Source organism: Tyto alba, unplaced genomic scaffold (assembly GCF_018691265.1).
Source record: "Tyto alba isolate M040663 unplaced genomic scaffold, T.alba_DEE_v4.0 Super-Scaffold_2000002059, whole genome shotgun sequence".
Taxonomy (NCBI): Eukaryota; Metazoa; Chordata; class Aves; order Strigiformes; family Tytonidae; genus Tyto; species Tyto alba.
In genome coordinates, this window is record NW_024881292.1 from 58,352 (window position 1) to 84,171 (window position 25,820).

Sequence of the window (25,820 nt, forward strand, 5' to 3'; positions counted from 1 at the left end):
CTCAGATCAATTCCCCCTTTTTTCCCAGTAGTAAATATTTTTACTTTTCTTAAAATTTGGATCGTTGTACTAATAACAGCTTTAGCCTAACTCAGTACAAGTAATTGTTCAATTACTTACAGCTGAAGCAAAATTCTACTGTTACTTCTCACAAAACCATTACAGATTTGCTTTGTGATAACCGGGAAAAGAAACCTTTGGGAATTCATGAGGATATTAATGTAAGTATTCTGCCTGCTTGGAGTAAAGAAATTTAAAAAAAAAAAAAAAACCAAACCAAAACCTTTCAGAGGCATCTAGTTGAAAACTGTGTCAAATTGTGTAATTGTTATCTTCAGAATTAGTAGAAAGGCACTCAATGTAATAGAATAACAACAGTGAAGCTGGGCTTGCTGTTGCTGGTTTATCTTTATAAACATTTGTAAAAGTATACTTAATCCCCTAAATTTTCCAGGGGTAGTATATTTTATTTAGCTTTGACAGTGACTACTTGGGAGTTGTCTAGCTAATAAAACTTCTGTAAGCATGTTGTTAAGCACCTAGCTTCAATGTGTTAGAAGCTGTCAACAGATGTACTGTTACTTTAATACCATCTTCATATCATCTATGAAGTTGATAACACTTGTACTGAAATCCTAGAATAGCCATCACATTAGCACTATTCAGTAAGATGATCAGTAGGGGAAAATAAGCCTATATTAATGCCATCTTTGGTTTGTTTATATTGAGTTTTGTAACAAATAATAAAAATTGGTGATTTGTTTTTTGTTTGGGTTTGTTTTTCTTTCAGTGCCCTAAATGTTCTATGTTTTTGGAGCTTGGGAAGAAGGGAGATGTATCAGTTATGTGACTGTGGCCGTAGAACATTTCCTGAGTAATATGCTCCTGAATTCCCTCAGAAAATATCCAGCATATTTCTCTTACCAGTTTTAATTTTAGGAAAATTTCTAAATCTCTGTTTGATTCTTGTGCCTTTAAGCTACAGTTCTGGTAAAGGTCTAAACTTCTTCATTCCTTGTGTTCAGAGTAGAAACACATTCAGCTGATGTTGCTTCCTGTTAAGATGGAAACAAACTGGAATAAATACCATAATAGTTGCTGGTAATGTTAACTTAATGTATGGAAGTGCATTTTAGAGTTCAGTAAAATTTATTACTGTTTTTGTTCTGAAGAGGAATACCTATGTAGAAGATCTGATTGAAGAGGTGGTGGTTGCCCCAGAAGAAGTTATGGAATGGATCAGAAAAGGAGAAAGTAAGTTGTTGAACCAATGGCAGATGATACCTTAGAAAAGCATTGATGAATGGGGTATCTCTAGAATCATGGGGTATCTCTGAAATTATATCCAGAAATCAGTGTTTTTCAGGTAGCTTTAAAATTCTGCTTTTTGTCTGTTATCTGTAGTTTATCAGAATATAAGCAGAGGTATTCTAATAGTGCTTTTTGGCAGAAAATCGCCATTATGGAGAAACCAGAATGAATGAACACAGCAGTTGTTCTCACACTATCTTCAGAATGGTAAAAACTGTTTCACTATTAGGAGGGGGTTTATTATTATTTTTAGAAATGACAAATTTTATTGCACTTTCCTTCTAGATCACTGAAAGCAGAGAACGAAGTGACCCTACAAATGCAAACTGTGATGGAGCAGTGATGGTATCCCACTTGGTAAGCTCTACTCCGAGAAGGTACTAAATTCTCTACTTAAATGCCTATTTACTGTTGCCGCTTTTTGGGGAGAATGTTACTTTATAATGATGTTACAAGTATGCTTTGTTGTTAACTTCTAGCGGACATTTCTTAAGCAGAAATCATGCTTCTGATCCTCTGTATAGAGAGGTATTCCTGGTGTGCTATCTAGAGGATATCTTCCCACCAAAGGCAATTCTGACGTGGGAACAGTTCCTAGACAGCTCATGCTGGGTTGGGGAGTATTACGCTCTTCCCAGGAATGTACGGGGCTATTGTCAAGAGTGCTCTTGCATTTTTGTTAAACACAGCTTCCCCTACAATTGTTCCTGACCACACTGACAAGCCCAGTGAAATAACTTGCAAAGTGGGTAACCTTAAGGCTTCTCTCACACTCAAATTTAGTTTTTGTTAAAAGAACATGTGGCCTACAGCTGCAATGGCCAGAAGATTCATTTTTTCAAAAGTAAGCCCACTTAGCGTCTCTTTGATGGATGACTAGAATATGAAATATCCTAAGTGCAGGTGAGCACACTGCTGGTCCCTAGGGGAGTGCTTTGGTTTCTGAAGCCTCCTCTATATAGCCTTTCCTTGATTCTCAGAAAAGAATCCATATCAACTGGAGGGATGAAACCAATACGAAAGCATTTGAGCTTGCTGAAATCTGCATGAGCATTCTTATTCAGAATTGAGAATAGCATTAAGTCAGTCACAGGCATTGTGGAAATAGCCTTCTGTTGTGGCTTCGTGTGAAAACCCCCTGGGCTCTGAGTGTAAACACTGCTCATGCAGTACCTGAGCAACCTCCTGCCCAGTTTTTTATTCTCACCATAGCTTATGGGATCTACTCTTCCTACTACACCACCCGCCTTCCACCCTGTCTCTCTGTCCCAACTGACTTTATAGTAAGCTCTGCTAACATGGGGGGATGTGGGAACAAAGGATTGGTGGTTAGCAAAATTGTAAACTGACCCTCAGACTAGAAGGATGGTTGTGGGTAAATGAAGCAAGAGTGCAGAACACCCTGTTGTGAACGTGAAAAGCTGCAGGTCAGAACAGCAGCTGTGGAGCGTGGGATGAGCCAGTGGTCAGTAAACAGACTAGATCTGAGGGTCAGTAGGATGGGAAAAACAAAGAAAGGATGTAAATGGGGGATAATACATTGGAGGCTTGCATACAGGGTGGCAGCATTTGCTCTTGGCAGTGTTCCCCCTTTGCAAACTGAAGTGAGTTTGTTATTATTCAGTGCATTGGACCGAGACTGGCAGGGGAGAGGGTTTTTTAGCCCTTTTGGTCTATTGCTGCTTGGTGAAGTTAGTACAGGATTTTACCCTTCTGAAACAGAAACCAGTTAGTGAGAGCTACTTGCTCAGGCCAATCGTTATGTGAAGCTGTAAAGTTCTAGTTGATTTTGAACCAAATTCAGAGTGAGGCCTTTCCTCTGGTATTTAATTTCCTCCTTTCCTTATCCCCACAATGACAGGCAAGGAGAGACATACAGCTGATTCAGGACAGGGTGCTAGATAATCTCATCTAGGCTTTCTTTCCCATGAAAGATTGGAGTGGATGATCTGTGACTTTGTGAAGCTTTCTGTGGCTTGAATCTGTCGTTAACACTTCTGTACTGAGAAACTGTTATATTTTTCTGTTACTGAGGCTAGGGGGAATTGTACTGCAAGTCTGAAATACTGTTTAGGGTGCTGTGATAGAGTTCATATGCGCTTCCTCCATTGTCTTACATAACTTGAAAGTATTGGTTGGTACGTATGTAGTAGCTATAGATTGCTTCCAATAATGACAGAGCTGTTTATTTTAAATGTAACTTAGTTTATGAAATTCTTAGCAGAGATTTAGAATTAAGGGGATCTCAAACTAAATTGCTTCAGAACTAACCTGTGAAATATTTAATGAATTTGCAGAACTCGGTAGATCTGGCAGGCAGTGAAAGAGCTAGTCAAACAGGATCTGAAGGTGAGTGTTAAATGAGGCTCTCCTGATGACCACTTCTGGTAATTAACTCTTGTGAGAGACTATGACAGAAAGGGAGTTTTGATCTATGTGCTGTTGTGTTACTGTTTATAGATAATCCCTTTTCCTCTTGGTAGGGCAGGCTCTACCCAGTAAAGTACTGAACATGCTGTAAAGTGCAAACAATTAGTAGTATGGCTTTTCTAGAACAACAGATCCAGCAACAGTCGTGCACTGAGCTAATAGAATTGAGATGAATCAGTAAAGATTCACCTCTAGGAAATAAATCATTGGAAGCTCGTAGGGACTCATACAAAGGTGAAGAGTGAATAGATGTCTCTAGCTAAAAGGAAGCTTGATTGTTAACAGTGACAGCATGAAGCTGCACAGAGATGCCTTTATCATGAAATAAGTGATCTGGGAGGAACACAAGTTAATATTCTCTCTTACAAGGAAAGACTAACCTAAAAGTTGTATCTAAGGCTGGTATGTTATGCTTACACATGTAAATATGGGCATTTGCAAAATTTAAACAGGAAACAAAAATAAAGTTCTTATTACCCCAGCTACTTGCTATGTAAAGATTATTCATATTTATTTGTGATAGATTACTATCTTATTTTGATGCATTTTAGCTATTATTAAGGGTTTGATACTGGGTGCTGATGGGTCACAGTGCATTGTGGCACTTGAGATTTAATTCTTGGATAATCCCTCTGAGCATAACATAGCACAAAATCTTGACAGGTTGAAAATGTATCTTAGTGTGTTTTTAAAATAAAAAAAATAAACAATAACAGTATTTACTGTGTGATACCTAGGTGTCCGACTGAAGGAAGGCTGCAGTATAAACCGGAGCTTGTTCATTCTGGGTCAAGTTATCAAAAAACTTTGTGATGACCCTTCTGGGCAAGCACTCGTATTTGTATACGTGTTTTAAGAGAAGTCGCTAATACACTAAAAAATTAAAGTCTTTCCTATCTAATCGTATTTTATGTAGGTAACTATTTCAAGTAACCTGTTACCTCTAGAAAAGATATTTATTGTGTTTTTTTCTCCACAAAAATATGAATTTTCCTGATTTTTTTTTTTTTTCCTTCCTCCTTGTTCATCAGCTTCATAAATTACAGAGGTAGCAAGTTGACTCGAATTCTGCAGAATTCCCTTGGAGGAAATGCTAAGACAGTTATTATTTGTACAATTACTCCTATTTCTTTTGATGAAAGGCTCAGGACTCTTCAGGTAAAACTTCTCACCTTGTTTTAGGCAGTGTTCTGACTCTGGGCTTCATTGTAGGCATGTTGGAGGGGTGGAAAACGTAATCTGCTGTATCTGTAGTCACTTGACTCTTCTAAAGGACCTCTGCGGACTCGGAAATATTTGTTTTGTACACAGGATCTTTTCCCAGTTGTCATCTTGTGCAAAGTTGTCTAACAAACTTTCTGGCAGTTGGAGCAAAGCTCCTTCTCTCACCCTGCAGGCAGGAGGTAACCTCTATTTTCTCACTCTCCTTTTCCAAACACAGTTAGAACTACAGGTCTATTGGCACAGGATGTTAGATGGGTCCTGCAGGAAATGAGGGTAATTGAACTGTTCACAAACTGTATTCTTTAGGTAGGATTGTCTTCTATTTTGGTGGTCTTCTGAGCTTTTTATTAAATAAAAAGCAACTTGGTATATTTTTGATTAAATGTTGGGCTTTTTAGGTAATATTATCAAGCGAAGAAAACTTACATTTTCAAATCATAGAATACATGGAAAAATAAGCAAATGTAAATATTTGAGTCCTTGATTATACGTTGCTCTTTATTTAATAAACTGTCCCTTCAATTCTGTTGGGAAATATGAGACAGCATAAGTATTTTGATATATTAGTGCTCTTAACTGTTGCCCATGAAAGAATATTCTTGCAGTTTGCCAATACAGCCAAAAGAATGAAGAATACTCCGAAAGTCAGTGAAGTACTTGACGATGATGCCCTTCTGAAGAGATATTGCAAAGAAGTTCTGGATTTAAAAAAGCAGTTGGAGGAAGTATGTAATAAACTTATTAAAATTAATCTGTCCTTAGTACTGATAGCTATTTGGAAACATTCTGTTTTAAACCAAAGACAGTTAAATTTGGAGGGGTAGGTACACTGTTTAAAGTGATATTTGTCATTTCTGTTGAGAATAGAAATTGAAAAGGCGATGTGAAGTTTAGAACATCTGATGATAGTCAACATATGCGTGTGAAAGCTAACACTGAATGAGATCAACTAACTGAATTGCTTTCTTTCTCTAGGTTAACATATTTAAGAAATAGAAATTTATCATGCCTTATAGCACACTTTAATATTGCTGCAGATCAAAAGGAGTCATTGATTGCAATATAGATTATTGAATATCAGTTACAGATTCCAACTTAATCCATATTATTCTTCCTTACTGATGTTTAACTTCAGTTTGAGTTGCAAGAAGTTGCAACTGCTTAAGATCGCTGGCAAAACTTATGTCATGTATAGGCAGAAGATACATTTAGAAAATGAACAGTAGTAACTTCCCAACAAACAGCACAGTGTCATGTGTTCGCCTATTTCCAAAAATCTGTGGAGTTGAGGAGCAATTCTGCAAATCTTGTTAGAGCATAGATCATAAAAGATAAAACACAGGGAAAAGACAATTCTGAACATACTCCTTTTGGTGAATTAAAACATCAAAATAGACTTTTTTTACAAATAAGTCATAGGAAAAGTTTGAGGAAAAATGGTTGACCTGTTTAAGAGAACTATTTTGCAGTATAAACTTGCACCTAGAATTGTGTTTGCTGTCTTCTGAGATAGTAGGTAGTAAGGAAAGTATTTGAGTACAGAATAGTTTGTTGGAAATCCCGTGTGAACTTCAAATTACTCTAAAGTATTGTAAGCTTATGATAAAGTTATCAAAAAAAATAGCTACTGTAATGCAGTTGCTTTACAACAGAATAAATTTTCAGTACTCCAAATCTTAAGAGACCACATGCATTAGAGTAACTTTGTCTTATTTGACAATTGAATTGTTCTCAAAGAGCTTCAGGCTTCTGGCACCATGGAAGGTCATGTTAAACTGTGTTACACTTGAAAGAATGCTTTTTTTTTTTTTTTGGTCACTAGAAAAATCTGAGGCATATTGTGTCTGGGAGTTTTGACCCCTTTAAATACTAAGTCTACAGGCAAATTGTATATTTAACAATGAAACTGAGAATTTCAAGATGGCTCTTCCAGACCTTAAAGAATATGTATATGTAGTTTTTTTTCTTAACTATTAGAAATTGTGTATCTTTAGGAGTAGTTTGTGCTCTTAAAATGTCAGTTTGATTAATATTCTTTTTATGGAAGGTGTCTTCAAAGACTCAAATTCACGCAATGGAAAAAGACCAATTGGCCCAGCTGTTGGAAGAAAAAAATTCTCTTCAAAAAGTACAGGAAGATAAGATATGAAACTTAACTGAGATGCTGGTGACTTCTGCCTCCTTTTCTTCAAAACAGAATGCTGAAGTACGTACCTGTTCTAGATCTTACTTGTTAACTCTGAAATACTTTGCAAAAGGTAATATTAAATGCGTGGGGTTATATTGACAATGAAGAATAAGTTTGTTAGGCAAGTTTCACATAATTTTTCTTATTTTTAAAGGGGTAACTTTTAAAATAACTTCTGAGTGAGTATCATTTCGATGTTGCCTTGCAGTGAACAGACCTCAGAGACTTCTGCATTCAAACTGTTATGCTGTTGTTTAATTCTGAAGAAACTGTAAATCACTGTCTACTCAGCTGCTCGTACATTATAGAACTAGCCTAACGCAACATCTACTCTCTACTTAGGGATTTGGTTCTATCACTCTTTTTTTAAAGGCCAAGAGAAGAAGAAGAGTTACTTGGGCTCCTGGTAAAATAAACCAGGCGAATGTGAGCTATTTTGAAGACTTTGAAAAAACAAGGGTGACAGAAACAAAAAAAATGAAACTGTCGGCACTACAAGATGTGGAGGATTGTAAGTTTCTTCAGGAAAAATGAAGGAAACTCTGCAAAGCAGCTCTGGAATGAGAAATAATCCCTTTTTATTAAATCTAAGTTAATAAGCAAATTGATTTGCTGACAATATAAAACCTACATTTAGTTGGCACGATACTACTCAAATTACGTTCCATGAACCCATTTTTGAAAGTTACCTGTAGCTCATAAGGTAATTAAATATGGCTGCCAGTAAAGAATGCTGCCTGAAAGAGAAGTGGTTTTAGCACTGTAATACTGGTAGTTTTTGTTGGATAACTTCGCAAGCATTACCCTTTGGGACACTAAGTATAAGTTGTCTCTCTGATAGTAGAAATAAAATAAATAAAAAACAAAACAAAACAACACAACAGAAAAACCCCAAACAAAAAACCAACAACAATGAAAAATACAAAAACAAAACAAAACAAAAAAAACCCATGAAAACAAAAACCTCACAAAAAAACCCCAAACAAACCCACAAAAACAGAAACAAATGTCCCTGTACACACTTTCCAAAGAAATTACTTTTTTTCAGTCCCCTCTTCTGGATATTGAGCTTTTAATTTGTTAAAACCAAAGGTAAGAGCTGTGAAGTAAAAAGCAGGGTCTATGAATACTTCTGTGCAGCCTACCCCAACCCCCCCTTTTTCTGTAAAAGTAGCCAAAGTTATTTGACACAGATTATCCATCCTAACTATGTTATCCCCTAAAAAAGGGGGCAGGGGTGGGTGGTGGTGGAAATAAGGTGGTGTGTGTGAAATTCCAAAATCCTCAACAAGAACAGAGAAGTTATTATTCAAAGATCAGATTGAGATACTCAGATACAGAGAAATTCACTAGAGGAGCAAGGGACAGAGAAAGCTGAACTGAAGACAAGAGAATAATTGCACGATATTGTTGCATTTTCTTACAGCCTTATTACCTATCCTTCTGTCAAGCTTTTTTGCTTGTGTGTGGACTGTCAGGGGCTTTTCTGTATGGGGGGGTGGTGGTAGTGGTGCTTTTTTAAAATCTTGCAGGATACTGTTGAGTGGTTCTTTCCTTGACACTTAAACACTTTTCCAAATCCAGAATATATACTTAATTACAGACTAGGTTAGTATTAACTTGTGATAAGGTGGTCAGCATAACTGTAGGGACTGGACTTCAGTGTTGTTCCATTTGTAAGAGGAAATAATGATATTCAGAAGTCCTGCTTGATGTGCTATATCTTTGCCATTGAATGATTGTTTCCAAGGTGATAAAACTCTTTAGGAAAATAATTCTTGATGTCCAGTTTAAAATCTACTGCTACTGTGTAATTTTTTGAATACATTATTTTTCAGCTATGTTAGAGAGTTCTGAATATGAAAACCAATATCTGCTGGTTCCTGACCAAATTTCGGATGTAGAATGGACTGCTGGACCGAACGTGAATTGGGTAACATCATAATCTATTTGGGTTGTCTAATACAGTGCATACACCTTACATGCTTCCCAGTAAGATCAGCCTTACTCTTCTGTAGAACAACAATATTCTCCTATATATCTGAAGAATTACTGTAACTGGTTAGAAAGTCTCTTGGTAATCTCTGAAGTTGTAGGATAGTTCTACGATTCTGTGGTTTTGTGATGAATGATCTAGTAAGATTTGGTATTTAAACAGGACTAGCCATGAAAAGACAAGCAACAAAGAATGTAATAAACTTGCTTGATCTTGTAGATCAGTTAAGTGAAAGCAACTCTTTTTCTAGAGTCAGAGAGACTTTGAAGAATCTGTGCAACTCTGTGAAGCATTAGCACCAGAAAAGGTAAGTCTGTGTATTTTCTGGAAATAGGACTGACATTGCAACATCATCTTCTAAAGTTTCTTGGGCTGCTTCTCCAGGATATGGCTGTAAGTGAGGTCAACGTCCTGCAAGCTAACTTAAATAGCCTAGCGTTGGAAAATGAGCAGCTGAAATTTGAAATAAATGAAATAAAGGAGAAATTGAAGGAAAAAATAGAAATGGATGAATTTGAAGCGCTGGAAAAACAAACACAAAAAGATCATGAGGTAAGGTACATTGAAATAAATGCAGAGAGATAAGAAATCTCTATGGTCAAATGTTTTTCTAGAGTTTATTCAATGTATGTACACTTTTGTGTTGATTCAAAAACAGATGGTGTTACAGGCAACATTCAATAACAGAATGAATGAACCCAGAATTTAAACTGGATTTACTCAGAGTGTAAAATTCAGACTTAAATTTTTGGAGAGTAGCATAGAAGTCTGGTTAAACGTATATTTGTGTATATATGTACCCGGGTATTGGTTTTATGCACTATCTGAATTTCACTCTAGGTTGCTGTAAGAGTCAGTTGTTTTGCTGCATAAATACATTTTAGAACTGTTTTGAAGTTAAAGTTTAATTGCTAAACCATATTTCAAGTATTTGTTGTACAAAATGCCTTGGCTTGCAACCCAAGATAGCTCTGGCTTTTGGTAATCCATTGAGCTATGACAGCATTAACTTACAGTGTATTATTTAACTTTGTAATAAAATATTTAAAAACAATAGTGAGTAGTAATGTGTGTGGAAAATTGAAACATTGTATTTTGTGCCAGGAAGTCAGAAAAGGTAAACCTACATATGGGATAACTTATGATATAGGAAATGGTAAATTTCAGTTCACTTCACTTCCTTGTGCTATTAGTGGAGATGTACCTTGTTTGTCCAAATGTTTTGTGCTCTGATTCTGTAACCTGAAATGCATATTACTTGTATTGGGTTCTAGCTGTGTAGGGGCTAGACTGTGAAATAAGTCACAGTGCAAAAAACCAACCAACCAAACCCAACAACCTGAGGTATTAAGATATGGATGTAGTATTCTATTTCTTTCCTGATCCCTTTTGTATGGATTACTTGTACACACTAGTCTGTTTAATATCCTCTGACCATGAAATTAGGCTTGAAGCTGAAGTTACAGCCTTTTGCATTGTTGTTTCGGGTTACAATTTAACAAGATCACCTCTCATGTCCCTTGTGTTCTCTACAAAGACTTATGGATCTTAAACAAAATGGATCCATAGTGGATTACGATTCAGCTTGTAGTTAAGATTCTTTCTAGAAGACCCTTTTGATGCTAGACCAATTGTGCTGTCTTCCTTATCAGCCAACATTTAACAAACCCTCAGTTACAGTTTTCCCTGCAAAGCTTTTGTGTATCTAATAACAGATGCAATGTTCTAAAGTAGCTTCTATTACAAGAATTGCTTTTTCAAATGGTTCGTGTTTTCAGATATGTTACCTAAAGTCAGTCCATAAAATGTAAGCATTTGTTGGTATCCATGTGGCACATTAATTACAGCAATACCGAAAGGTCACACACTTCACTAAATACATTCATTTTAATCACCACAGACAAATACAGCTAAAATTTATGATTCTGAATAATGACATTACATGACTTCTGAAAGTAGTATTGTACCATATCTTCTACAACCATCCTCTGATTTTAAGATTATAGGTTGGGTTTTCTTCTCACTATACTCCTAACCATATAGAATTACTCACAGGAGAATGTTTGTTTTAAAGCTTTTCACTGATCTTAAAGTTTGGATTTTCTCCTTACTTACAATTGTGACTCTACAGATGTACCTGTAAATGAGTACTTACTGTAAAGCTTTTCTAATAAAGACCAAAAGAAGAGAGTTCTTCAGTTTTACAAGTGCTTTTCTATCTAGTCTTCTACTTGTGCCTCCTTCCCAGCGGATGCCACTGAATGTCTTCATGGCTTGCTTTACCTCAATTTTGGCACCTTCTTATTCTTGTGAATAGATTAAATCAAATATCTGCTCTGTGTCATAAAAAGCTGCTTGAAATGACTAGGATTTGTAGTTTCATATCTGTACAATTCCTGTATTAATTGGTTTGATCACGTTACTCTTGCTTCTCGAGCTGTTGCACGTTAAATTGTACTTGAATCCTTTCTAATCACTGGGAAGCTAAAACAAAGCTTTGCCTCTCATCTATCCATTTGAAAGAATATGTAGCAACTTGCTTTAGCTGTTTAGATATGCGTGTGCATATATGATTTGCCCACTAATAGAAAGAAATCACAACATAGACCTTAGTTGCATGGTGTTGGCAACTAAAACTACTGGTGTAGGTGCTTTCTAACATACTCTGCAATTTTGTATCTGTGGAGCAAACTGAAGCAACTAATGGGTGAAATTACCAACTTAAAGAGTCTAGTTTCAAATGCTGAAGTGTACAATGAGGAACTTGAGGTGAGCCTGTCCAGGAGTTTACATTCAGGAAGACTGTATGAAATGTGCTTGGTTTGTTTATCTTGAAATACTGTATCTGCTGAGGACAACCTAGACATCACTGGGCTAAGGTTAGTCTTACGAGCTATAAGGAGCATATGTCTAAACCCCATGATCGCTTACTATATACAAAGCAGGTTTTTGTTAAAATCTTGCATGAAAACCAAACTGGGCACTAGAACCTTCCTCACCCCCTTTTTGTCTCTCTAACTTTTAGGCAGAAATGAACTCCAAACTGGAACAGCTGAAAGAGAAAGAGAACAAAATAAAGCTATTACAGAATCATGTGGAAGAATTGCAGAAAGTGGGAGCGGAAAAAAAGGACACACCTTCAGTGGTAACTTTGAGCTTTCTGCTGAGTTGAGAGATGGCTTGGGTTTTTGTTGTAAATGGGTTAAATTTAGGTATGACTTGGTGGAATTTAAATCATCTTCCCCACAGATGTTAGGAAATTTTTTTTACAAAGCTTAAAATGGTAGTTATACAGCAATACTCCAGTGAAGTTAACCTATAGGAAATGCTGCCTTTCATCCCATCTCTCAAGCGAGACTACTACTGTTCCTTTTAGTGCAACCTCACCAAGTTTTCTGAGCCTTTATTTATGTTTTAACCACATTATAATGAACACACTTGCTTTATTATTACTATATATTTGTTTTTTTAAATTATTATTTCTTTGTCTTTTTCAGGTTGATTCTGATAAGCTAATTGAAGAAATTCAGCAGCTGAAGAAATCCCTCTTAGACAGTGAAACCCTAGTCTTGGATGCCAAAAAGGAATCTGCTTTTCTCAGAGCTGAAAATTTGGAGCTGAAGAAGATGGTAAGTACTTGTTAAACTGCGTTTATAGCTGTATAAAATGCCATTAAAGGCCCATCTGCTTGCAGACTAGTGAAGGAGACAATTGTTAAACACCAGATGTGGTAGAATATTTGGAGAAAGCTAATGACTCATGCTCCAAGTAGCGTTTTTATTATGGAATTGATGGAAAAGGGGTCTTCAGGAGAAAGATAAAAAGAAAATAAGAGGCTTATTCCACAGGAGCGGGTGGTTAGTTTTAAGTCTGCCAGTAGAGAGAGAGAGCAAATTAACTTTAGGGAGTTACTAGGATATAAGACCAGGACACGCATACTAGGACATAAGACTCCAAACCTAATTTTGCTAAAGAACAAAAGGAAATAAGAGCTGTGAACTCAGAAATGGGATGGAGCTTACTTTGGGCTTTGAAGGAGTAAAGACAAAAAAATAGAGGCAGTTATGGCCCTGAGCCTTTTGGGTAAGGTTTGTTTTGTTATAGGACTGCCAGGAATGCAATTGTTAAATTGTGGCTTATTCTGCCATATTTGTTAAGACCAAAGTTGTTCAGAGTGACAGATGCACTATTTAAATGTTAAGCAAGTAGACTTTTATTTTGTGTGTGAATTGCATGTTGGTTTGTTTTCCTGAAAAATGAACTCTTAAATAAGTACAAGCAAATGCAAAAGGATGTTCAATTCTATCAAAGCCAAGTAGAAACAGGAAAAGCCAGTTACAAAAAAGTGCAAGCTGACTTGCAGAAAGAGTTGCAGTCTGTATTTCAAGAAAACACAAGGCTAACTTCACTGATGGAGGGTGAAGTTCCAAAAGGTACTGTTTCAAGTTTGCCTTTTTTCCCCCTGCCCCTTTCCTTCCTTTTCCCCATAATGATTAGGGAACAGGGAGACCTTGGCTCCTGTTTTCTCAAATACTGGGAGCTTCTGTCAGTATAAAAATATTAGAGTATCTGGTACTGCAGGCACATAGTAATTGCTTTAGCACTTCCTTGAACTCTTTGGAAAAGTGCAACTTAAGGTATGCTTTGAATTTTGCACAAAGACAGTCAAGTTAACAAAGGCTGTCGGGGAGAATCTAAAATAAACTGGATGTCAACCTAACAAGTGATGGCTGAATTCAGACTAGAGGTTTCATATTTAGTTGTTGGCCACTGTCAAATATACGTTTCTAGAATGATACTGATATGACATCTAGAATGCATGATAAATTTTCAGCTTAATTTAAAACATGCTTTTCTTCTCTCACACTCATATTAATCTAAACTTGTTAATTCTCTAGATCTGCTCTCTCTTACGGAGCTGGAAAGAAAGGCAGCTGACTTAAAAGGGGAACTAGACGAAGCACTGAAAGAGAATACACTTCTGCAAAAACAAGTAAAGGAGCTCTCAGCATTTCAGTCTCTACCAAATACTGTTGAGATACAGCAGAAAGAGGTAAACAAAAAAAAAAAATTAACTTTTTCTTTGTTTTTATATTGTTCTTGGCTGGTAACATATTAACGGAGGCCTACTGAACATGAAGTTTTAAAGCCAAAAGTTGTCTTGGATCAAATAACCTGAGATCTTTACAACTAATTTGATTAAGTAACTGAGGAACAATAATATTTGCACCTAGGAATAAATCTAAGATCACATGTTTAGTCACAAAATCTATTATAATTAATCAGGAATTTCTAGCTGAACGTTTGCCTGCTTGTTTGTCTTGGTCACCATTGATAACTGTGTGCATATGTATAAAAGTGTTTGATCCTGATTTACTGTTCTAAAACTGAATCTTTGTCTAATTGGGCAAAGAGAAATTTTCAAGATGTCTTAGCAGAAATGCTACTTGAAGTGAGAGATTTAACTTGCAAATCCTGGAAAATTGGTCAGATAAAGTTTTCTGTTTCCTGGCAGACCAGGGCTTAGTAGACGAAGTTTGCTATAGAAGTGTCTTAAAGCATTTGTTTGCAAACACTTTCTAGGTTTCTTTATCCTTAAATACCTTCTACTAAGTGTGTGCAGTGAAAATTCTCCAGGGCAAGTAATCTCACGAGCGGGAGAGTGCTTTACAAAAAGTTCCAAACCCTTTTGGTGGTCTACTTCCATTAATCAAACTTTAATTAGATGTTAACAACTCTGTAAAGTCTCTATCATGAAGAAAGTATTAACACATCTAAACACTCAGTTTAGAAGTCTTAGCTAGGAGTATCAGTCCAGTCAACTTTAGATATTTCGCTTTTCCTATTTTTAAGAATATCTGAGGAGTTAGAGGAGAGGTTTCAAAGTTTTAGAAGGGCCTTTTCCGTCTGTCTTCCCTTTGAAGGATTATTTGCTAGACAGCTCCCTCCCAACAAAGCAAAACCCAGTGCACTGTGCTGTGTGCTTGCCTACACTTTATTTCCTATATCTGCATCTGAACATGTTTTTTATTATGCAGCTATGACAAATACTGATTTAGGAAAATGCTATTAATACTGTTTTTCTGTTGGCAGATTCTTGGAAAATGTGAGGAGCTACACTTATTAAAATTGGAAAGAGAAAAGCTGCTTTCTGAAGTAGCTGCTAATGAAATAAGACTTAAACATATGACTGAAGAAATTGAAAAATCAAAAGACAATCTAGCAGATGCAGAGCTTAAGTACATAAAGTCTGATCAGGAATGTGTAGCACTTAAACAGCTCCATGAAGAACTAGAGCAAAAATATGTAGCTGCATCAGAAAACAATGAACAAATGAAGCCCCAAATAAATGCTCTATCAAAAGAAGCACAAGACTCAAACAAGTTTGGAGGAAGTGAAATTAGAGGTCAGTGTCAGCTTGTTCCTTCTTACATATCGGACACGAGGAATTCACTTGTAGCATTAAAAAAAAAAAATTTTTTTTGAGAAGTAGTCTTAAAGATATAAATAGTACTGTCATTGAAATTCCTCTAGTATGAGTGGATATTACTTATTCCATGCCAGGTGTATAAGGTTGCAGAATTATGCAGCTCAGCAGTCTCTTCATAGGCAAAGAAATGTGTGTGTTGTTCCAGGTTACGTGCTCTCCTGTACTTGACCTTTTAATTCTTTTCCCATTGTTAAGTTACATCTACCTAGTCTATCTAAAGTCATTTAAACAAAGATTCCTCATTGGGAGCTGGAGTCTGCTTAGAATAGATCTTTCAAACCAAAGAGAATCCCCACATCAATTGGCAATCAGAAAGAAAACAAAAAAAAAAAAAAATAAGAAAAGGGAACTAAAGATGCATATTTTCTTCAGTGCTTTTGGCATTGATGGCTGCCATGTTCCAGCTATGGATTTGGTGACTCCTAATTTTATAATTCCTAAACTAAGCTACAGTTTCATGTGTGGTGTTATGTTTTGATAAGATTTTTGCTGTTAAAGAGAAACCCCAGGAAGGTTCCCTAAACAAATCCTTATTTAATGTGGGCAAGAATATTAGCAGTCAATTAGTGAAATGATGAACTTCCTCTTCTTGCTGAAAACTGGCATCTCTCACCCTTCCTGAGCTCCCATAAGATTCTGTGAGAACATGTACGCATTATGGCGTTTTGCATTGCAATTAAAGTGTCTGGCCTTTTCCTTTATAAAGTAAAGCTCTCTAGCAAAATGAAAGAACTGGAAGGAAAGACAGCAGAGTATGAACAGCTTCTTGAGATAAGAGAAGATTTTATTCGGACTCAGGAGAAGTTAAATGAAATGGAGCAACTAAAAGAGCAAGAAAAGGTTATGGAGTTGAGACTGGAGGCCAAGGATTCAGAGATCCAGGCAGTTCTTCAGCAGCTTACTGAGTGTCGGGAAGAACTAAAAACTCTAAGCCAGGAAAGAGATTGCTTGAGGCAAAAAGAGGAGTCTCTCCAAGCTGAGGCAGACCAACTCAAAGAGGATACAAAGGACACTGTTTCAATGGTAGGAATTCTGCCTTTCTAGAAATGGACCATACGTGTTAAGGGGAAGAGTGTAAGAACGCGTATAAACTATACTGAAATACATATGGGAGTAGGGGAGTGGGGGTTTGTGTGTTGTTTTTTTTTAATCAAGGAGTGCTTACTAATGTTGCAAAATACTTGACTTTTCTTTTGTGGGTTTTCTTTCTTCTATTCAAGAACATTTTGACACAGGAAGAAATGAGAAATACACAGAGTTCTCTCAAGCAATCCCAGGACACTGTCAAGAAGCTGGAAAAAAATATTTCTGAAAAAGCATCTCCGATTCTGAGTGTTGAAGGAAACTAGGGAAAACCATTAAAGAACTTGAAATGCAGGTAAATTGTTACATAATAATCCAAAGTAAAAATGTTTTTAAGTTGTTTTCCAACACTGAAAAAGCAAGCCTAGTTAGTCTGCTTATAATCTTCTGCTTGTCCTTCAAAAATGTCTAGTCCTTTGATATAAAGTGGACGAGAAAGTAGTACTGCCTGATGCAAGTCTTTACCAGGTGCTGATGTATTTCTGTAGAGCTTCAAGCTGGAATGTACACTAATAAACCTTTGTTTAACTAGTGTGCCCCATGCTTGTCAGTTTGAGTGGTGGCCTTAGCTGGCAAATGAAAGAAGAGATGAGGTTTACTTAGGGGTAGGAATGAGGTTAATGGTTTATAACACTCAGTCCCAATGAGAAGTGTAACGTGCGGTTGTAAATGGCAGCTCGGTTCCCAGCATAGAGCAGAAGGCTGATCCACTGGCTTCTGTGCCTGTTGGTTCAACAGCTGACAAAGAAAGGTGCTGAGAATATTGCGTGTTACATAGTTGCTTCAGGGACACAATTTCTCTGTGGGGAGAATCTGTAGCATGTGAGATTTGATTTTTCTTGAAGTGTATCAGCTGCTAGACCCAGTAAGTCAATGGTTGTCAGTTCAGCATTTGCGTGTTTTGGAACAGATGCATAAAAGTAATCCAACAGGTGTTTCTTATTTGTCTTCTCAGACTTTTTATAGACAAAAATCTGGTCAATACTGCTGAAGAGACTAGTAAAAGGTTAGCATTTGAAACAAAACAGGTGACAAAGGCTAAAGACTCAGTTCTGGAGTTTTTCTAGTTTAGATACAGTGGCTTGATGTTAAAAATGCTGTAGCAGAATGAATCAAAATTTTTGCGTTGCATGTTGGTTTTGAGTTGATGTAAATACTGTCTTTACACATTTTTTGTAGATATCGCAAATGACAGAAGAAATAAAAATCATCACATCAGGAGAGAGACCAGCTCGCTGAGGAAAAGTCAGAAAATAACTGTAGAGAAAGTGATCAGCTTCAGGTGCAAAAGGAACAAATCTTTTTCCTTAGGCAAGAGAACAAGTCATGGCAGGACAAGCTGAACAGTTTACATTTGGAAAAAGAAGAGCATGGGGAAGGAACTTTGGTGATTATGCTGAGGCTATAAGGGAAAGCATGCTGCTTTAAACTTCAACTTGAGTGGCAGTAGGTTGCAAAACAAGCTGGAGAAAAGGGTCCTGCTACATGTCTGCAGATGATTAACACCAGGATTATTGTTGTTTACTTGAAATAGATTCTACCCATATTGTTGTGCATGGACAAATAGTAGTAGAACATGAGAACTGTTTTTCTGTAAATAGAATTTTAATTTGATACAAGATAGTGATGTTCTGAGTTGATCTGTACAGAGATGTGGTTCTTTAAGTAGTTAAAGCTAAAAATGGCGCGTCTGGACCACGTGGGTCTGCTTTTTCAAAGCACAGGTAGAACTGACTTTTTGTCCTTGCAGCGAAAGGGACATTGCGGCCAAAGTTTTCTGTAATTTGACATGTGGATTTGTGTGTTACATGTATATGTGCAAAGCGTGTGTGTGTATGTACACACTTCAGAAAAAGTGAAGTACGTGTCCGTATTTTAATATTTACGGGGGGAGTGGGCAAGTTTCAAGGCAATAACTGTCTTGACACCATTATTATCTACTATTGAGCTTAGAAATATGGATAAGGCCTCTGTAGTTTGATTTGTGGTGTGGGTTTTTTTGTTGTGGGTGTCTTTGTTTAGTTTGGGCTGTGGGTTTTCTTTCCCCCCCTCAGACTTAAGCTATGGCCATGAAATTCTACTTCTAGTAAGTTGTTTCAGAAGTTCTCACTTCAGATTTTACCTTTACACGTCTCTTAATATGCAGGTCAAGTTTCTTGAAATTAGTTCAGTTGAATCTTATTATTCTGGAAAAAATATCAATATCTCTAAAACATTGCTTCTTTAAAACACTGCTTCTGTTCGTTTTATATAGTCAACCTGCTGAAGGTCAGGTATCTTTCTCTTAAAGCTACTTCCCCAAATGTGTTGACTTCTATCTCTGAATAAAATAGATCCCTCAGATTCAAGAAGAATCTACTGAGCAAGAACTATTTCTTCTGAGAGAAGAGCTGAGCCAGGCAAAAAGGAAATGGCATGAAATGGAGGCAGTAAAGACCAATGAATGTCAAAGAGAATCTGAAAAACTGGAGAGAAGCAATTTTATTCCAAAATTGCCTGAATGTTGGGAAGCAAGCACTCTGACAGAAAGTGGAGATGGTAATCTTACAATACAACTAGAGAACCTCCAAAATGAGAGAGAGCAGTTAAGAGAAACCATACAGGAGACAATTAGCAAGGTAAGAAAAGTAGTCCTGTTCCTTTAAGAGAATAGCTTTGGTAAATGTCTGTCTGCAATTTTGGAAGTGTTGTTCAGACTTTAATGTACTCGAACTGTGTTGTGTCCAAAGAATTCCGAGATGCAGGAGGAGTTGAAATGTGCTCATTGCTCTCTCAGACAACATCAGGAGACTATTGTGGAGCTGAAAGAAAGTATTTCAGAGAAAGAATATCAACTCTTAGAAGCGCAAGAGGCATTCGAAGGAAACAACTGACGAACTGCAGCAGAAGGTCAGATGCAGTTTTGTCAAGTACACTAAAAATTCCATCAGGATTGGCAGCCTGTGTCTTCTGCAGACCTCAGTCTGTAAGAGTTCGGTAAATGGAATAACGAAACTTCATTAAAAGTTTTTTTTCCCCTTTTTTTTTTTTTTTTTCCTGTACTGCTTCAGAAAATAATTGTAGAAACAGAGGCAGTGAAAAGGTGGTCAAATGCAATTTGACCTGCAAGCTGCAGCCCTCACTTACTGGTTACTAAACATGCCTTAGTACTGAACGATGGAATATTATTTGGAGTACTGCTCTTTGACCTCAGTGCATTTCCCAAATCTTAAGCCTTTTAAAATTCTAATAATGTCTTTTAGCTGTGTAACTTTGAAGACACTTGAGCATCTAAATGACAGTTTAGCCTATTTAACTTGCTGCACTGTTATAAATTTCTTGCCTACTTATTATTTTCATGTCTTGAAGCTATTTAGAAGATATTAACACTTGTTAGAATGAAGCCTGTCTGCTGTGGTTACAGCAATGGAGTCATTTTTATGGAATTATAATGGCCTATAGGCTTTTCACACTCAGTTTTGTCTACCAGTGAGACAGATGCACTGAAATTGGATTGACTTTTAAGCAAAATTGTCATACCTTTCTTTTACTGTAGCAGTAAACTAATGGAGGTGTCTTCTGTAGAATAATCCACTTATAACCCATAGGTACAGATAGTGCTTGTGAAATATGATCCCATAACACTTCTTAAATTGGAACCTGATTACTGGAAATACAGAATTTAATAAATTAGACTGTTACTGTTTTTTTTTCCCCAAACTATCAAATTACTTCTATCCATGCTAGAGATTATTAGAAATGTTAATGTTGGTTCTTATTTGTTCTTTCAGCTCACTGAAGTCACTGAAAACCTGACTCATGTCTCTTCTGAATATGACAAGCTACTGTCAGAAAAAGAAGAAATTGAAAAAACAATGAATGACCACATCTGTCAGCAACTTGACAAAATAGCTTTACTTAATGAGGAGAAAGATGAGCTACAGCAAATGGTAGAGACTTGTAAAGCAGAAAGAGATCAGTTAGAGGCTGACTGTCTGGAAAGCAAGGAGAGAGTATGTATGAAATCTCTTTACAACAATTACTTAATGTGTATTTAATTTGTGATTAGGTTGTACCACTCTGAATTTTGGCCACGAAGTTCCGCTTCCACTATCTCTTCCTCTCCCTTCACTTGTTCATAGCAACAGTAAACTAAAAATTTGTTTACTAATCCAATTCGGATTTTGGAATCCATCTCTTTTTTTTTTTTTTTTTTTTTTTTTTAATTCCCCCCTATCCTCTTCCTGCCCTTTTGGTCCCTGTGCTGCTCTGGGTTTAGGCATAGTTCTCTGTCACCTGCTGGACAAACCTTCCACAAATGCCTGTTACATCTTTCACGTGCAGTCCCTTTGCATTTAGTGCTGAACAGCAGAGGTAATCCAGGTTTACTCATATCTAAGGGCTTAATTCTCCTGCCACTTCAGCTCCATCTGGATTGACGAAGAGAAAGCTAAACCCAGAAAAGAAACTGATTAGCTATCCTAGTTCTCCTTCCTGGTGCCCGACTTCCTGGCAGATTAGTGATTTCAGTATTCAAAGTATTTTTATGAAAATATGCTTATGTTGACACGCTATTTCAGACAAATTTGTTCTGATATACAGTTAATAAAAATTAAGCTGATAACTTCTAAAATTGAAAGGAAATCTGGTTAATAGTGTGTTGTTGTTTTTTTTTTTTTTTTGTTGTTGTTTTTTCCTAAGAGAAGCTCTGCAAACTATTTTAAGAAACGTAAAAGCTTCTGTATAAATTTTGGCAAACCTCAGGTAGAACCACTCTTAGGTATGTATAGACCAAATAATTTAAAAACCAGCCAATTGGGATTATCAAACGTTTAGTTTTAGGTTGACATCTTGTTACTAAACAATTGGACACATTGTTCATGTAACTGGTTGCAGCTGTCACAAGAATAAGGGTGTCTTTCATGGTGTGGTGGTGTGGTTTTTGTTTTGGGTTTGTTGTTTTTTAAATAGTCACATACATAATCTGTTCCCCCCACAACACTTTTCTGTTTCCTCTTTATTTCTTTTTTTTTTTCTTCTCCTTTTTTTTTTTTTTTTTTTAAGGATAGACTATTCCTAAAGATTGTCTTCCTTTGGAGTTCTTAAACTAGGCATGGGAGAATGACAACTAGTTTTTTTTCCTAAAGTAAAAGACTGATTATTCTGATAGTTCTCTCCAGAAATTCAAATGCTCTGCCTTATCATTCTTAACTGCTGATAAGCAAAACTTGGTCATACTGAGCGAACATCCATGTAATACCTTGTTTTGTAGTCCTTAAAAGTTCTGACAGAAATGGAAAACCTACAGGAAGAACTAAGGCATCAGAAAGAGCAAGCTGATATCCAGAAGAACATGTTAACAGATGGAGAAGAGAAATGGCAAAACACTGAAGAAAAACTAAATGAAGAAATAAACAAACAAAAGAAAAGGCAAGTATAGTAAAAAACTCTTAAAAATAATTTAGAGGAAGTCCCCTCAAGGGTTTATTAGAGTAACAGGCATTTACCCAGGATGATTTTGGCTGTTTTATTGGACGAATAGATGATGTCATGGTAATACAATTTAGCAACAGAAGAGTTTTTGCTAATAGTTATGCTTATACTATTTTATATTATTTAATATAGAATTCTGTATTTTATAAAATGTAGGTTTTATACTTTTAAAAACTATGTTTTTAATAGGTAGTCAAGTTGAATGAGGACTTAAATTTGGTAACTAAGGAAAGGCACCAGCTGCTGGGAGAACTGAAAGAAAAAACTGAGAGTGAAAGCAGTAAACTTCAACAGTGGGAGGAGCAGTGCGACTTGTTAGCACAGGAGAGAGATCAGCTCCAGGAGATGCTGGAAGGTATTCAGAGAAGAGCAAACTGGAGATGAACCTGCAGGAGAGTGTTGATAAGGTGCTTTATCTTTTATCAGAATACAAAAACTATAAATGGTTGGTAGAAGATGATGGTTAATTGTTGGAGCTGTCTTGAAAAATATCTGACAAGTATGAATGTTACATACCCAGACTGAAGAATGTTATCGTGCTTTACCTTCTGTCTTCTGCAGTGGTATTTAAAGATGTGTGTAAATTCTTTCCAAAATGTTGTTGGAGACTGCTTTATTTAAGAATAAATGAGGAACCAGAGAATGGCTTGCACTACCAAAACACTTAACAGGCATTTTTTAAAACAGTTTGATAAAATAGTATCTTGTGTAGCTGACTCCAAAGTTTTGAAACTAAAGCTGACATTGACACCTTTATTTCTCTTCTGGGTAAGGCATATTTTCACAGCAGTGGAGACAAGGGAATCAGGTGGTATCCATTGAGCAGCAGTCGTTGTGCAGATAGTGAGTAATCACTTCAGATGTCTGCAGTTAATTGGAAGCTGTGGTGGGAGGAGAATCTTCTTACTCTTGCTACCAATATCTTCAGATTCACCCGGTTTTGAGTATCAGTTGTCTTGTAAAACTTTAACTTCAGTGGAAGTTCAGATGTTCAGTGAAAGGAATGCTAGTTCTGTAATAAATTATCAAAGATCATTTAGCAGCACTCTGACAACAGTCCAACTCATAAAATCTTGTTGAGTAATAATTTCCAGACAGTTCTTGATGTGAACCCTATTCAAATTACATCCCTGCTTTGTTTCTCATTTGTGTAAACAGGGATTGCAGAAAGTATGTCCAAATGTGTTTGTAGCATGCTTAGTCTAATTATTTCCCTTAGAAAGGATTTATCAGCATGCTAGTTGGCAGGCTTTGCTTAGTGAAAGGAGAAACTTTCAAAGACAAAACTTGAAATTTCTTGTACCCAAACTAAAGCACTTTTTTTTTAACCAGGTATTTTGACTCCTATGAAATACTGAATGGCCTGGCGGGTGAGTTAGATTCGCGTGTCATCTCAGAACTTAGTTGTATATTTAGTGTTCTATTTTCACTCCAGATTCTCGAAACTGAGAAGGAATTGAAGTGTCAACAAGAACTTCTGAGCAATGAGAAGATCAAGGCTGAAGAAAGGGAAGAACTTTTGGTAAAGGTTCAGAGGCGGTCAGGGATTCTGGAGGACAGCCTAACAAACAAGGTAAGGTGTTCTGTTTTTAGTGTAGCTATTCTGTCTTTTGCTGTTTTATCACTGATGTGCTAAACTTTTGCTCAAGATAAATCTCATCTAATTTTTAGTTCTGGCATCCCATTTCCTAAGATGTAAACAGAGTGAGGCTTCTGTCAAGGATCCTTCAGATGTTAGTGTGATTTCCCTAAGGGTAGCAGTACCTGAAAGAAACAAAGAAAGAAACAAACAAAAGTGAATTAATTAGGTGTAAATTAGTGCAATGTAGCACTCTGTGTTGTAGACCTGCTGGGCAATGTCAATTCAATCAGTATTTGCAATGTAAGCCATCCTCAAGTAGCCCTTCCAAAGCAGTTCTCATGAAGGCTGCTCTTGTAAAAGTCTCCTTTTGTGTCCCCAGGAGGCATGGGCACTGCTGATTTCCCTCTCCAGAGAGTGGCAGAGGCTGGATCCCCTTCTCAGGACAGACTCCTTGCCAGGAACACACAGGCATGGGGGTAGCTCAACTGGCTTTTACTGGCAGCTCACTCAGCTCCTCTTTTGGTGTACTTGGTGTTTTTCTGTGACTACTCTTAAAAACACTGAAGAATCAGAAAAAAAAAAATGAATAAAAGTTAATCATCAAGGCAGGGAGGTTGGAACCAGATGATCTGCAAAGGTCCCTTCCAATCCAAACCATTCTGTGATCCTGTGATTTTATGAGAAGCACCAACCTGAACTGCTGCCTGTCCCATAGAGGAGCTCCATATATGTGAGCCACATTAAACAGGCCATGCCTCACTCCCCATCTTCCCTGGCAGTCACAGAATCATAGAATCATTTAGGTTGGAAAACACCCTTAAAGTCATTGAATACAGCCATTAAACTAACACTGTCAGGCTCACCACTAAACCAGATCCCTCTGTGCTACATCTACATGTCTTTTAAATAGCTCCAGGGATGGTGACTCAACCACTTTCCTGGGCAGCCTTTTCCAACGCTTGACAACCCTTGCAGTGAAGAAATGTTTCCTCATATCCAATCTAAACCTCCCCTGGCGCAACATGAGGCCATTTCCTCCTGTCCTTTCACTTGTTACATGGGAAAAGAGACTGACCCAGACTTCACTACAACCCCCTGAAATGTAGCTGTACAGACCAAGAAGGACTCTCCTGAGCCTCCTTTTCTCCCGACTAAACACCCCAGTTCTCACAGCTGCTCCTGACAAGACTTGTGCTCTAGACCCTTCACCAGCTTCATTGTGCTTCTTTGGTCACACTGCAGCACCTCAATGTCTTTCTTTTAATGAGGGGCCCAAAACTGATCCCACACCGACTGTCTCACACCGACACTGCTCGGTCTCCCACTGGAACCACATACAGACGTCTAATTCCTCCTTCTGCTCGCCCCGCACATCAGTGCACTGGCACTTCAGAGAGGTGCCCAGCAGCACTGATTTCCCAGAAAGGATGTCACAGGACCATCAAATTACAGTAAAGTTGAGGTTTGGAGGGACAGGACTGGACCCAGTATTGACCCCTGTAGTGCCCCACTGGTGACCGGCCTCCATCGAGACCTGATGCCACTGACCACCATTCTCTGGGCTTGGCCGTTCAGCCAGGTTTCAACCACCTCACTGTCTGCTTCTGCAGCCTCTGCTTCACCAGCTCATCGATGAGGATTCTTTGGGAGACAGTGTCAAAAGCCTTCCTGAAGTCCAGGTGGACAATTTCCACTCCTCTACCAAGCCAGTCATTCACTGGAGAAGTTTATCGGGTTATCAGATAGGAAGGACATTTCCTTTTGTTGGCTGTGCTCTGGGCCTCTGTGTATATGTTGGGGTCTGGCACTTGGAGGGCTGTGATGTTGTGCCATTGTCCACCCCATACAGATTTGGCCAGCTCAAACCCAGGGAACATATGAGGGAAATGCTACAAATGCTTTCTTTGCTTGATAGCAAGGAAACACTAGTGGGCTCTATGTAACCTCTTCAACCTCCATTGCTCTCAGCTCTGTTTAGATGCAATGGAGACATGAAATGTCTTAATAGAAATATGTCTTGGAAACAATTTCTCCATTCAAAATA

At 37.3% G+C, this 25,820-nt stretch overlaps 1 protein-coding gene across 1 annotated transcript; it reads left to right on the plus strand.

Annotated features, from left to right (window-relative positions):
* Positions 1–107: 107 nt before the first annotated feature.
* On the plus strand, positions 108–25,133 carry LOC116959919 (centromere-associated protein E-like; the record flags this gene model as incomplete). The annotated part of the gene is given in 33 exon segments (XM_042794085.1): positions 108–221; positions 1,173–1,254; positions 1,451–1,518; positions 1,597–1,668; positions 3,609–3,660; positions 4,479–4,566; positions 4,773–4,899; positions 5,571–5,690; positions 7,013–7,171; positions 7,526–7,664; positions 8,992–9,086; positions 9,400–9,456; positions 9,534–9,704; positions 11,847–11,918; positions 12,175–12,294; positions 12,647–12,778; positions 13,405–13,582; positions 14,048–14,202; positions 15,243–15,526; positions 15,528–15,555; positions 16,351–16,662; positions 16,860–16,977; positions 16,980–17,017; positions 17,902–17,940; positions 17,942–18,109; positions 19,056–19,340; positions 19,452–19,580; positions 19,582–19,611; positions 20,493–20,714; positions 21,974–22,135; positions 22,384–22,546; positions 22,549–22,601; positions 23,630–25,133. Coding segments are annotated over 33 exon segments (4,233 nt in total), but the record flags the coding sequence as incomplete, so codon positions are not given.
* Positions 25,134–25,820: the final 687 nt, after the last annotated feature.